General features: G+C 49.8%; 1 protein-coding gene across 2 annotated transcripts in view; it reads left to right on the top strand.

The window, feature by feature from the left end:
* The first annotated feature begins 1,904 nt into the window (after nucleotides 1–1,904).
* Nucleotides 1,905–11,173, top strand: part of SERPINA3 (serpin peptidase inhibitor, clade A (alpha-1 antiproteinase, antitrypsin), member 3) — a 12,831-nt gene continuing 3,562 nt past the window's right edge. The window contains exons 1-3 of one of the 2 annotated variants that reach the window (XM_011991688.1): nucleotides 1,905–1,972; nucleotides 3,919–4,569; nucleotides 8,740–9,013. In XM_011991688.1, the coding sequence (XP_011847078.1) occupies nucleotides 1,906–1,972; nucleotides 3,919–4,569; nucleotides 8,740–9,013 (992 nt within the window). In that variant the 5' untranslated portion in view covers nucleotide 1,905. The remainder of the gene's footprint in view (nucleotides 1,973–3,918; nucleotides 4,570–8,739; nucleotides 9,014–11,173) is intronic. The other variant, XM_011991689.1, reaches the window with a different exon arrangement.

The following is an 11,173-nucleotide window of genomic DNA, read 5'->3' as shown; positions in this document are numbered from 1 at the left end:
ACACATATATATAGACAGAGATATATAAAGATACACACACATACACACACACACATATATCCAATTCCGAAACTGGGAGCCTGAAAGTCATTTAAGGAAGATGGACCCAGACAGTTATTGGTCATCTTAGTGCCCTACAGTCAACAAATATGTAAGTACTCTAAAGATGCAGCACTATCACAACAGACAAACAAAAAATGCTGTCCTCGTAGAGTGTACATTTAATATAATTTCATTTCATCTTGATTACCACTTTGTCAGGGAATATTACCTTGCATCTTAGACACCAGGAAATTAAGCTGTAGAGATTTCCCATGATTAGTTTGAAGTGAGTCAGTTGATGAGTCAGACATCAGAGATTCAAACCAGGTTGTCTGGTGCCAGAGCTAGAACCTCCCCACTGGTCCAGTGGCCTCCAAAGCATGCCCTCTAGAGAGGTCTGTCACAGCCATCGTGGATGGGGACTGTGACCATGAGGAATCAAGAGGAAGGACTTTTTTTTTTGAAACAGAGTCTCGCTGTGTCACCCAGGCTGCAGTGTAGTGGCGTGATCTCAGCTCACTGCAACCTCTGCCTTCTGGGTTCAAGAGACTCTCTTGCCTCAGCCTCCCAAGTAGCTGGGATTACACGCATGCGCCATGATGCCCGGTTAATTGTTTTTTTTTTTTTTTTGTATTTTTAGTAAAGACGGGGTTTCGCCATGTTGGCCAAGCTGGTCACGGACTCCTGACCTCAGGTGGTCTGCCCACCTCAGTCTCCGCTGGAATTACCAGCATGAGCCACCACTCCCGGCCAAGATTTTTTTTTTTCTTTTTGATGAGCCAAAGAAAGACCCCGGACTAGCTAAGAGAGAGGCCCAAGGATACCTGAAGGCTGGGGAGGAGGGACAACCACTTGTTGGGGTGAACCAATAGCAGAGGCTCAGCAGGGCAGAGGCCAAGGCTGAGGACGCCCCCACAGAGAGACACAGAGAGAGCCTGAGGACAAGGGGTTCCTCACAACACCTGTGCTCCCCGAAAGCTCCCCTCCTCACCCCTCTCTAGGTGCCCTACTCTCTGGGGTTGGTGAAGGGGTGCCCAAAATGCAATTGATCTACAGAAAAATAGAGTCCTGTATTTTAAAAATTTATCTAGGTTTGCATATGGACATTCACATCACACAGACAGACACACACGCAGCCACTAACACACACACACACACACAGACACCAAAGAAAAGTGCCTTAGAAATACACCAAAATGTGACCGGGCGCAGTGGCTCATGCCTGTTATCCCAGCACTTTGGGAGGCTGAGGAGGGCGGATCACGAGGTCAGGAGTTCGAGACCAGCCTGACCAACATGGTGAAACTCCGTCTCTACTAAAAATACAAAAATTAGCAGGACATGGTGATGTGTGCCTGTAGTCCCAGCTACTCAGGAGGCTGAGACAGAAGAATTGCTTAAACCTGGGAGGCAGAGGTTACAGTGAGCTGAGATCACACCACTGTACTCCAGCCTGGGTGACACAGCAAGACTCCATCTCAAAATAAAAATAAAAAATAAAAAGAAATAAAAAAGAAATACACCTAAATGTTAGTTGGGGTCCTCTCCAGGTAGCAAAGTGCTGGGGGATATTTTCCAAAGTCCTTCTTTATATTCTCTGAGTTTTTCCATGTTCTTTAATGAGTATTTAAAAAGTAGAAAAAAACTAATATGACAAAGGACTTTTTGTGTGTTTGTTTGACGTTTTAAGGAAGAGATTAGAGCTATTCCCATAACCAGGTTATTTGAGTGGGTCTAACAAGCCAGTGTTACCAGAAATTATCATCTGGTCATTTCCAGTCTGAGAACAGAACACTTGGTTGTCCTGGCATTTCTCAAGCAGGGGGAGGAGTTCTCTGCAGGAATAAATAAGCCTCAGCATTCATGAAAATCCATCACTCCAGACAGACGGCTTTGGTATCCACCAGCTACATCCAGCTCCCTGAGGCAGGTAATCCATGGTGTTTGACATCTTGGGAGCGGAGGAATCTGTTTTTCCAGGAAAGTTTTAGGGGGCAGCCTGGAGCGTGCGGAGTGTGAGGGGTGAGCCGAGGCCAGGAGGAGGTGTGCTCAGGTGTTAGGGGCCAGGGGACTGCTCTGGGCTGCCGCTGATTCCCGTGCCTTTTTTAGAGGCATCCTCTGTGTCTGGGTTTTCACACCTGCAAAGGGCGGAGGTGCCCTGGGGCCTCTATGGTCATTTCTGCCTTGATACGTACAGATTCTGGTTCGAGTCCGCTGTGCATCTGGCCCTCAGGGAGGAGGTGCTGTCCTCTTGCCTGGAGCAGGGTGCAGCTCTCAGAACATGTGGCAGATGTGATTATTGCACTGGGTCTCTCTGAGCAGAGGCCACAGGCCTCACGGTGATTTCAGGGTCTCCATGGGGCTGCCTCGGGGGCTCCACTTCCCCAGCAGGACCCCTGGCCAAGTCGACAGATGGGCTGTGTCTCTGGCCAGCCACAGAAAAGACAAACTGCTGGGAAACAGCCAGCTCTCCAACCTGCCCAAACAGAAAAGACAAGCCTTTACCCCTGAAATAGTTCTGGAGAAAAATATTGTCTAACATTAATCCAGAGAAATGGTTGCATCAGCCTGAGAGTAAACAGTTGAAGCAAACAAGCTACCTCTGTCCCTGGGCTTGGCCAAAGGCATTTCCACTGGCCTCCCCTCCTTCCCCTCCTTCCCCTCTCTCTTGCCCTCTTCTTTTTCTCCTCCTCTCTCTACCTCTCTCCCCTCCCCTCCCTTCCACTCCCCTCTCTTCCCTGCTCTTCTCCCCAGCACCCAAGCCGCTGCTTTTCTCTTCTGAATTCTAGGACTGAGTGGCAGAGGCTGAAGGTGAATAATCTTGTTTGCTGCAGTCACCAGCTTGGAACTCAGCCCTTCCAGGGTATCTTGTGTAGTAGCTCATGGCTCTTCTCTGGCTTGTAGTTTCAGGCATGGGGTAGTATGGGAGGTTGTGACTCCCGGTACATCTAGTACGAACCAGGTGCCTTCATCATTTATCTCACCTGAGCCACTTAACATGTTGTGCAGAGGTGGAAACAGGTTCAGAGAGGTTCAGTCACCTGCTTGCCACTACGCAGCAATCAAAATTGGCCAAAATGAAATGCCAGTCCAAGTCTGGGAGAATCCAAAGCCCTCTCTGCCTTCTCCCCACTAGGAGGCCCTTCCAGGCTTATGGTGGACACAGATGCCACGTGGCAACCTGGCAGGGGCAGAAAAGGACGTTAGCCTTTCTTTGGTCTTGATGCAGACCATTATCAGGGCCATCTAGGCTCCAGACATTACACTGGGCACTTTCATTTCCCTCTCTCAGTCAATTCTCACTACAACCCAGCATCACACCGTGGAGGCCTGCGGAGGCCACACCGCGTGTCATCTAGAGGCTGGGAGAGTCACTGTGGCCTCTGACTCTGTCCAGGGCTCCTTCATCCCTGGGTTGTACTTTGGTGGCAGTTAGGGGACTCGGGGAAGGGACCCCTGCTTTCTAATCCCCTAGGATGAGGTCTGCTCACCAAGCAGGAGGAGAGGAGCAGGCATTCTGGTTGGACTGAACCTCGGACCCCCCATCAGCTTCCAGAACGAGGAGCCAGGAAAACCTGGCTGCCCACCGGACTCCTTTACCTGTTTGCTGTATAGCCTTGGGCAAGCCCCCTCACCGCTCTGTGCCCAGTTTTTCCACCGGAAAAAAATGGCAACAATTATGGCAGTTACCTCAAAGGATGAAAGGAAGCACAGTGATGTCTGTCGGGGGCCCCAGAGAGCACCCACCTGAGGGAGGTTCCAAAGCTAGCAAGAGGCAGCAGAACAGGGACCAGGACGCAGGCCGGGTGGGAGTCAGTGGGAGGTGGTCAGGGCTCCATCTGGCCCTCTGAGACTTAAAGGATCTTTGCTTTGCAGAGTTGAAAATGGAGAGAATGTTACCTCTCCTGGCTCTGGGGCTCTTGGTGGCTGGGTTCTGCCCTGCTGTCCTCTGCTACCCTAACTGCCCACTTGACAAGGAGAATCTGACCCAGGAGGATCAAGACCCAGGGACGCATGTGGACCTCGGATTAGCCTCCGCCAACGTGGACTTCGCTCTCAGCCTGTACAAGCAGTTGGTCCTGAAGGCCCCTGATAAGAATGTCATCTTCTCCCCGTTGAGCATCTCCACCGCCTTGGCCTTCCTGTCTCTGGGGGCCCATAATACCACCCTGATGGAGATTCTCAGAGGCCTCAAGTTCAACCTCACGGAGATTTCTGAGGCAGAAATTCACCAGAGCTTCCAGCACCTCCTGCGCACCCTCAACCAGTCCAGCGACGGGCTGCAGCTGAGTATGGGAAATGCTATGTTCGTCGAAGAGCAGCTCAGTCTGCTGGACAGGTTCATGGAGGATGCCAAGAGGCTGTATGGCTCCGAAGCCTTTGCCACTGACTTTCAGGACTCAGCTGTGGCTAAGAAGTTCATCAACGACTACGTGAAGAACAGAACCAGGGGGAAAATCACAGATCTGATCGAGGACCTTGACTCACAGACAGTGATGGTCCTGGTGAATTACATCTTCTTTAAAGGTGAGTGCCTGGCTTGGGGTTCAGAAGAGGTGGATGTTTAGTTTCGAGCCTCAGGGCTATTTCTGTCCTGACTCAACAACAGTGTTATTAGGCAAACCACTGTAGAGGAGAGTGCCCACGGCGTGAGGGCAGCATAGGCATCAAGGACCCGCCCTGCCCCATAGGCATCGCCATCTCCTGTGGGGTTTTTCCAAATTACAGTTTGTCCTTCCAAGACATAACTCAGTGGGGACCATCAGCCCTTGGTCTGAGTCAGTGTGGTGCTTTTCACTCTGATTTATACTTGTCCAGCAAACAGAAAGAAGGAGCTCTCCTTTCAAACCACTCCAGGGCGCACAGGAGCTACAGCTCCCTCCTTGCAGGGGCGCTGCTAGACTGGGCCAGGAAGCCCCTCTGTCTGGATGCACCTGGGGCTTCTACCCTGCACATGCGGGAGGCGATGGTCCAGCCAGGGGACTTGGTGTCTGGAGGCAGGCAGGTGGGGCTAGGGCCAGCTTCACAGGGGAAGATAATCATCAAGGAGCCTGGCCACTTCCAAAGTTCTACGATTCTGCTCTGCTATCATCTTTAACTCTTTTTAAAAATGTGTCATTGACACATAACAAATGAGGGCAGAAATGGCATTGTTCCCATCTGGGGAAGAGCCTGAAGGGTGGGCAGTATCCAAGACATGACCCTTTGCCAGACTCTAACTGGTCCGGAGCCCAATCCCATTGATAGAAACTCAACCAATGCAAACCTCAGCCTGCAAGCTCCGAAGGAGCAGAGCGCAAGCAGGTAGCTTCTGCCTCCTGGAACCGGCAGTCCAGATGGGGACAAGAAAAAAGAGATAGGGACACAAAGAGTGATCACTGAGCCGGAGGGTGGAAAGGTGCTTAGGAGATATGAGCTGCTTGGAGGCAGAGTCCTGCTTGGAGGCTATGGGTTGATTCCTGGGCAAGCTGCTTCCTCTCCCGGGCCTGGGTTTTCATCTGTAAATGAATGCGTGGCTCCAGATCTCCCTCTAAGACTACTCCATGCCTCACATGACATTTGTTCTTTGAGTTTCCTGTGTTCTCCCCTCCTACCACCTAGCCCTGTGCTAGGACTCTCCCCTCCAGGACACAGTAGCCAGCCCAGCTTTCCCTCCCCACCTGCCTCTGCCAATGGGAAACAGACAGGTGGTAAACAGGTGGGCAGTGGAGCTGGCCCCATGTCTCCACCCTCCCTTGGAAGCTCCCACTCCCCTCATTGTTCAGTGCTCTGGTCCTCCTGAAGTGGAGACCTGCAGGGCCCCTCCCCTTCCTCTGTTGACCTCTCCTCACTCTCCAGGTGCCAGTTTTGCTCCCTGCCTCAGCCTGGTTTACATACAGTGTATGTGATGGGGCTTGGTCACTGCTGGGGCCGCCCTGTGGAAGGTGGAGGGGGCTGAGCATGCATGAGCTTCAGGCTGAGACCGTCCCAGCTCAGAACGCTGGAGTGCTTGTTCCCTCCCTTTCTGCTCTTCCTCTTCCACTGCACCCACTGGACCCGCGAGCATGCGAGGATTGACTCACCCAATGATGCTAGAACTATGTATTCAACTGAAAGTAAGGGAGAGGGGGCATCCAACCAGGGGCAGAAGATGGGAATTCAAGAAAGGAAGGTTTCCGCTAGAAAACTGTTTTCTTCTTTTCTCTTAAATCCAGATAGGAAAAGAAGGGAAGGCCATTACAGAAGAGATAAGTCGAGTCAAGCAGAGATCAGATACTAAAGACATTAGTCTAACCAGACATTCGGGCCCTCAGTTGAATAGTTGAGGATGTCAGAAGATGTTAAGGAGGCAGAATCAGAAAACTTGGTGACTGGCAGACAGAAATGGGGGGAGATGGGGCCAGATGTGAGAAGATTTAAAGGCTTGTACAGCCTGGGTGGTGATTTCATCCAGCAAACCTATCCCTCTCCCCATTCTGGCATACAAGGCAGCAGTCAGGGTCCCCCCAGGGAGCCCATCTTCCTGGCAGGGACCCATGCTGGAGATCTGGCCAGCTGAAAGGCTCCAGAGGAGCTCGGTGCCCTGGGTAATATGAGAAGGTGCTCCATGGTACTGCCCTCACATGGAGGCCACAGAAGCACCTGAATGGCTGCTGCAATTGGTGACGAGGACACCTGTTCAACTGAAATATCTCCTACCCTGAGATGGGTCCTTGCTCCGAGGGGTCTTTACAATTAGATTTGTCCCCAGTCATTCCATGTTGGGAGGTTGCAGGGACCAGAGAAGCTGAGATGGTCTTTGGGGAGGGGGAAGGAAAGATGGACTGTTATTTTGGTCCTAAAAGTCCAAAGGTGAGGAAGTGTCAAGAAGGAAGATGAGGGCACAAGAGAATGTAAGGCCACCCAGAAGCTAGCTCTCATTGCAATTACGGAAAGGAAAACCAAAATAAAGAAAGAAAGGGAAGAAGCTCCCATTTATTGAGCACCTACTCTCACCAGCCATACACATGCAATACCTCATTTAATCCTTGCAGCAGCCCTGAAAGGTGGATGGTGGTGTTGCCATTTGTTAGGGAGGAGACATGAAGTCCAGAAAAGCAAATAATTAAACATTCAAAATTGACCTGGGCCCATTTGAAAATTCCTTTTTCTGCCTCATTTTAGCCCCTAATGTAAAGCCATTTGTGACTTTATCAGCTTTTACCAAGCACCTCCCAAAACCAAGAATGGAGGTGACAGATTGTGGAGCCCACAACCTAGAGAAAGAATTGACAATTTTTTTCTATAAAGGAAAAGTAGTAAGTATTTTAGTAGCAGTAGTAGTAAGTATTTTAGTAAGTAACTATTTTAGGCTGTGTGGTCCACATGAGGTCCCTTTTGCAGATTCTTCTTTTCATCTTCCTCCTCTGCTTCTTCTTCATCTTCTCTTTCCTCTTCATTTTTTTTACAACCTTTAAAAAATATAAGCACCATTCTTAGCTTTAGGTACACACAGAAATAAGCCAAGGCTATATTGGCTTACAGGCTATAGTTTCCTGACCCCTGTTCTAAAGGAGGAAAATAATTGTACCCAAGTAAATTCATGCAAATCATGGGCCTATGTTGTAATTCCCGAAGAATGAGTTTCATGGAATTTTCAACATTTTAAATATATTACTCCATTCTTCCCTTGCTTGCATAGTTTCTGATGAGAAGTCTGCTGTCATTTTCATCCTTATTCCTTTTTAGATAAGGTGGAGTTTTCCTCCCTCTGCCCCTACCTCTACCTCTTTCAAGATTTTCTCTTTCTCTTTACTGTGGTAAATAGGCCTTTAGTGAGAGGAATTATATCAGTCTGGCTAGAAGTCAGACTGCATTTCATGTTTGTGATAGCTAGAGGTGCCAGAGGCAGTTTCATGGAATTTTACCTTTGCAACACTGAAAACCTAGGCAGCCTCAGAGTCAGAATACCCACAATTGAATCCTCGGCCAGACAGACACCAAATCCAGTGCAAGTCTTAACTGGATGTTCATGGTCTGTAGAGGTGGACATGAGCTAGATATGAGCTGAGGACCATAGCCAGCTCATGGCTTTTGTGATGTCCAAAACCCCCACCCCCTAAGATGTCACAAATGTCCCTAGGCTTTTATTCCCATGGTCTCTCCTGGCTCTGAGTTCTATCTTCCACTAAGGTTCTCCCTGTTCCTCCCCTCATTCACACTGATCGGCGTCTCTTCTGTCTGCCCTCACCAACTCACATACAGAACTCAGTCTCTTTCCTCCTATTTCCGCCCAAAGCCCTCCCACAAACCACTGTTATATGTTCACATCCCTGTAATGCCAGTGAGTAACAATTGCTAATGAAACATTTTTCCTATTAAGAAACCAAGGCTGTCCCATTTCTCCTCAGGCACCAGCCTCCCAAGTGTTGTCATGCCTCTTTCCCTCACTTTCCCTAAACCTTCTGTCTCTCTCTTGCACTCCTTATTCCCAGATTCCTATTGATTTCTCATTTAGCACAAGAAACTAGGTCTTTCTTTCATGGTTCTTTTCCAAATCCAAGCCTGCTGGGCTCTCCCTCACCCCCAATAACTTTTACTATTGCCAAGCTACTTCTCTAAACCGAAGAAGGGTCACTTCTGTGAGGGACTCTGGGCACTTCCACTGCTGGGGAAGCAGAGTCAAGGCAGGGTGACCCTTGCACTCATACGTTCTCCAACTGCTTGCTCCACCTTCAGCCAAATGGAAGATGCCCTTTGACCCCCATGATACTCATGATTCAAGGTTCTACTGGAGCAAGAGAAGGTGGGTAAAGGTGCCCATGATGAGTTTGCAGCACGTGACTACACCTTACTTCCGGGACGAGGAGCTGTCCTGCACCGTAGTGGAGCTGAAGTACATAGGCAATGCTAGCGCACTCTTCATCCTCCCTGATCCAGACAAGATGGAGGAAGTGGAAGCCATGCTGCTCCCAGAGACCCTGAAGCGGTGGAAAGACTCACTGGAGTTCAGGTGATTCTTCCTGGCCCCCCAAGACCCCACATCTCTCCAACTCAAGGTCTCACCAATGTCCAGGGACAAGGGCATGGTGGTGGGAGAACTCGTACAGGGACAGGTGGAATTTACACTTACTTTGCCCTGTGCTGCCTGGGTGGCTTTGGGCTTGATTTTTTATTTTTTCTTCTTTAAGATGATGACATCAGACAGGACAAGGGGCTAAGGCTTCCTCTGACTCCAGCATGTTCTAAGTCATGAGAAATCTTTTGCACAGTCCCAAACACTCATGCATGGTCTCTCCTGGTCTCAATCTCTTGAAGGGAGAGAGAAACAGAAGGAATTGTGATCAGTTGAGGGCTGTGGTGAGATGGACACTGAGAATCAGCTCTGCACTGGTGAACCACTATATTTATTCATTTGCTTAGCATTTGCTGCATGATTAACTGAGCACCTACTATGTGTCAGACACTTATTTGCACCCTGAGAGTAAATCAGTACATAAAACACAAGATTTCCTGCCCTCTTGGAACTTACTTTGTAGTAGGAGAGGAGAGAGGCAATAAATAAATATAACAAATAAGTTGTGTGATATGTTAGAAGGCGAGAAATTGAGTAGGGGGATAGAAACTGAGTAGAGGAGGATAGAAGGATCAGAAAAACTGGAACTTGTGTTAGCTTGTGATTTTAAATAGAGTGGCCATTAGGTGATGTCTGAGCATCCATATAACAGAGGGAAGGGGTGGAGTTGTGTTGGTATATCAGGGAAAGGCATTCCTGGCAAAGGAAACAGTCAGTGCAAAGCCTCTGAGGTGGAAGTGAGCTTGATATGTTCAAGGAAGAGTGAGGCCAGAGTGGCTGGAGCAAAGCGAGTGAGAAGAGAGTTGAGAGAGGTCAGGAATCCCCAAAGGGGTGGAGCAGCTTATGTAGGGCCACGTAGACCCCTAGAAAACCTTGTCCTTCCTCCTCTCTGGGAAATGGAGAGCCATCAGGAGGTTTGGAGGAGTGCGGCGAGCCGAGTGTTGTTTTAAAAGACGAACCCTGGCTGCTGAGAGGAGAATAACTATAGAGCAGGTGTGGAGTCGTTGACACCTGTAGGAACCAGGCGCAGACAGGAGGTGGGAACCCACTGTGGCTGGGACCCAGGAGGGAGCCATGCATGTGAGAAGTGGTTGCATTCCAGATAAACTTGAGGGTGGAAGAACAGACTGGGGCACATGGAATTGAGCTGACCGATTTCATGGGGACACAGTGAGGTGGAGCAGTAGTTCCGGGCCCAGACCCTGCAGTGGGCCCAGGGAGTGCATGCGGGCAACTGTGCGGGGTAGGGAGGGAGGAGCACCAGCCTTGGGTTCAGACCGTGGTGGCTGGTGTGACCTGGAGCAGGTCATTGCTCTTCTCTGGAGCTCAGCTCTCTCCTGAATAGAGAGAAGTGTCCTTTCCCCACCACCCCTGTTTTCACTAGGTGATTATGAGAATCCAGTGAGATATTGTATGTGGAAGCCGTAATAAACCACCAAGGGCGAGGAAGCTGCTTCAACACAAACTGAGGCTGCAGCCCCTGCCCCAACCACTGTCCAGAGGGCTGGAAACCTCTTGGGATTGCCTGACCCTTAGCCCCTCCTCACTCTAGATCCCAGGAGACCCCAGAACATGGGAGTCCTACCCAACCCATCCATTTACTCCCAGACTCCTTCCTCCTTTAGCACCAAATAGCCACCAGGGAGCGGGGCTCAGCAAATAGTTTTGAATGGCAAGAATTCTCCAAACACTTTAGATTTACAAAATGCTGTGGTCCACACACTCCTAGCCCACAGAGAATGCTCACTAGATATTTGCTGTATGAAGGATGGAATGAAGGGACAAACACATGAATGAATGAATAAAAATAGAAATAGGACACCTTCCTCTTTCGTGGGACTCAGAGTCCAATGGAAGACACAGCCTCCTGTGTAATTGTAAGACCAGGCAGACAGTGACAGGCGTCTTCAGAGGGCTATACGCTAAGGGAGGGGGAGCTCGCGGGTGGGAGGTGTGACTTGGGCCTCTAACAGCTTGTGGCCTGCTCTATGCCAGTCCACACCTGGCTTGAGGGACAGTGCCCACTGGCGAGGCAAGATGGGAACCTCCAACTGATTGTTTCAGGGTCCCCAAAGCTCTTCCAATACAATCAGACTC

This window comes from Mandrillus leucophaeus, unplaced genomic scaffold (assembly GCF_000951045.1).
Source record: "Mandrillus leucophaeus isolate KB7577 unplaced genomic scaffold, Mleu.le_1.0 Scaffold4, whole genome shotgun sequence".
In the NCBI taxonomy this organism is placed as follows: Eukaryota; Metazoa; Chordata; class Mammalia; order Primates; family Cercopithecidae; genus Mandrillus; species Mandrillus leucophaeus.
This window is presented reverse-complemented; position numbering and strand designations above follow the sequence as displayed.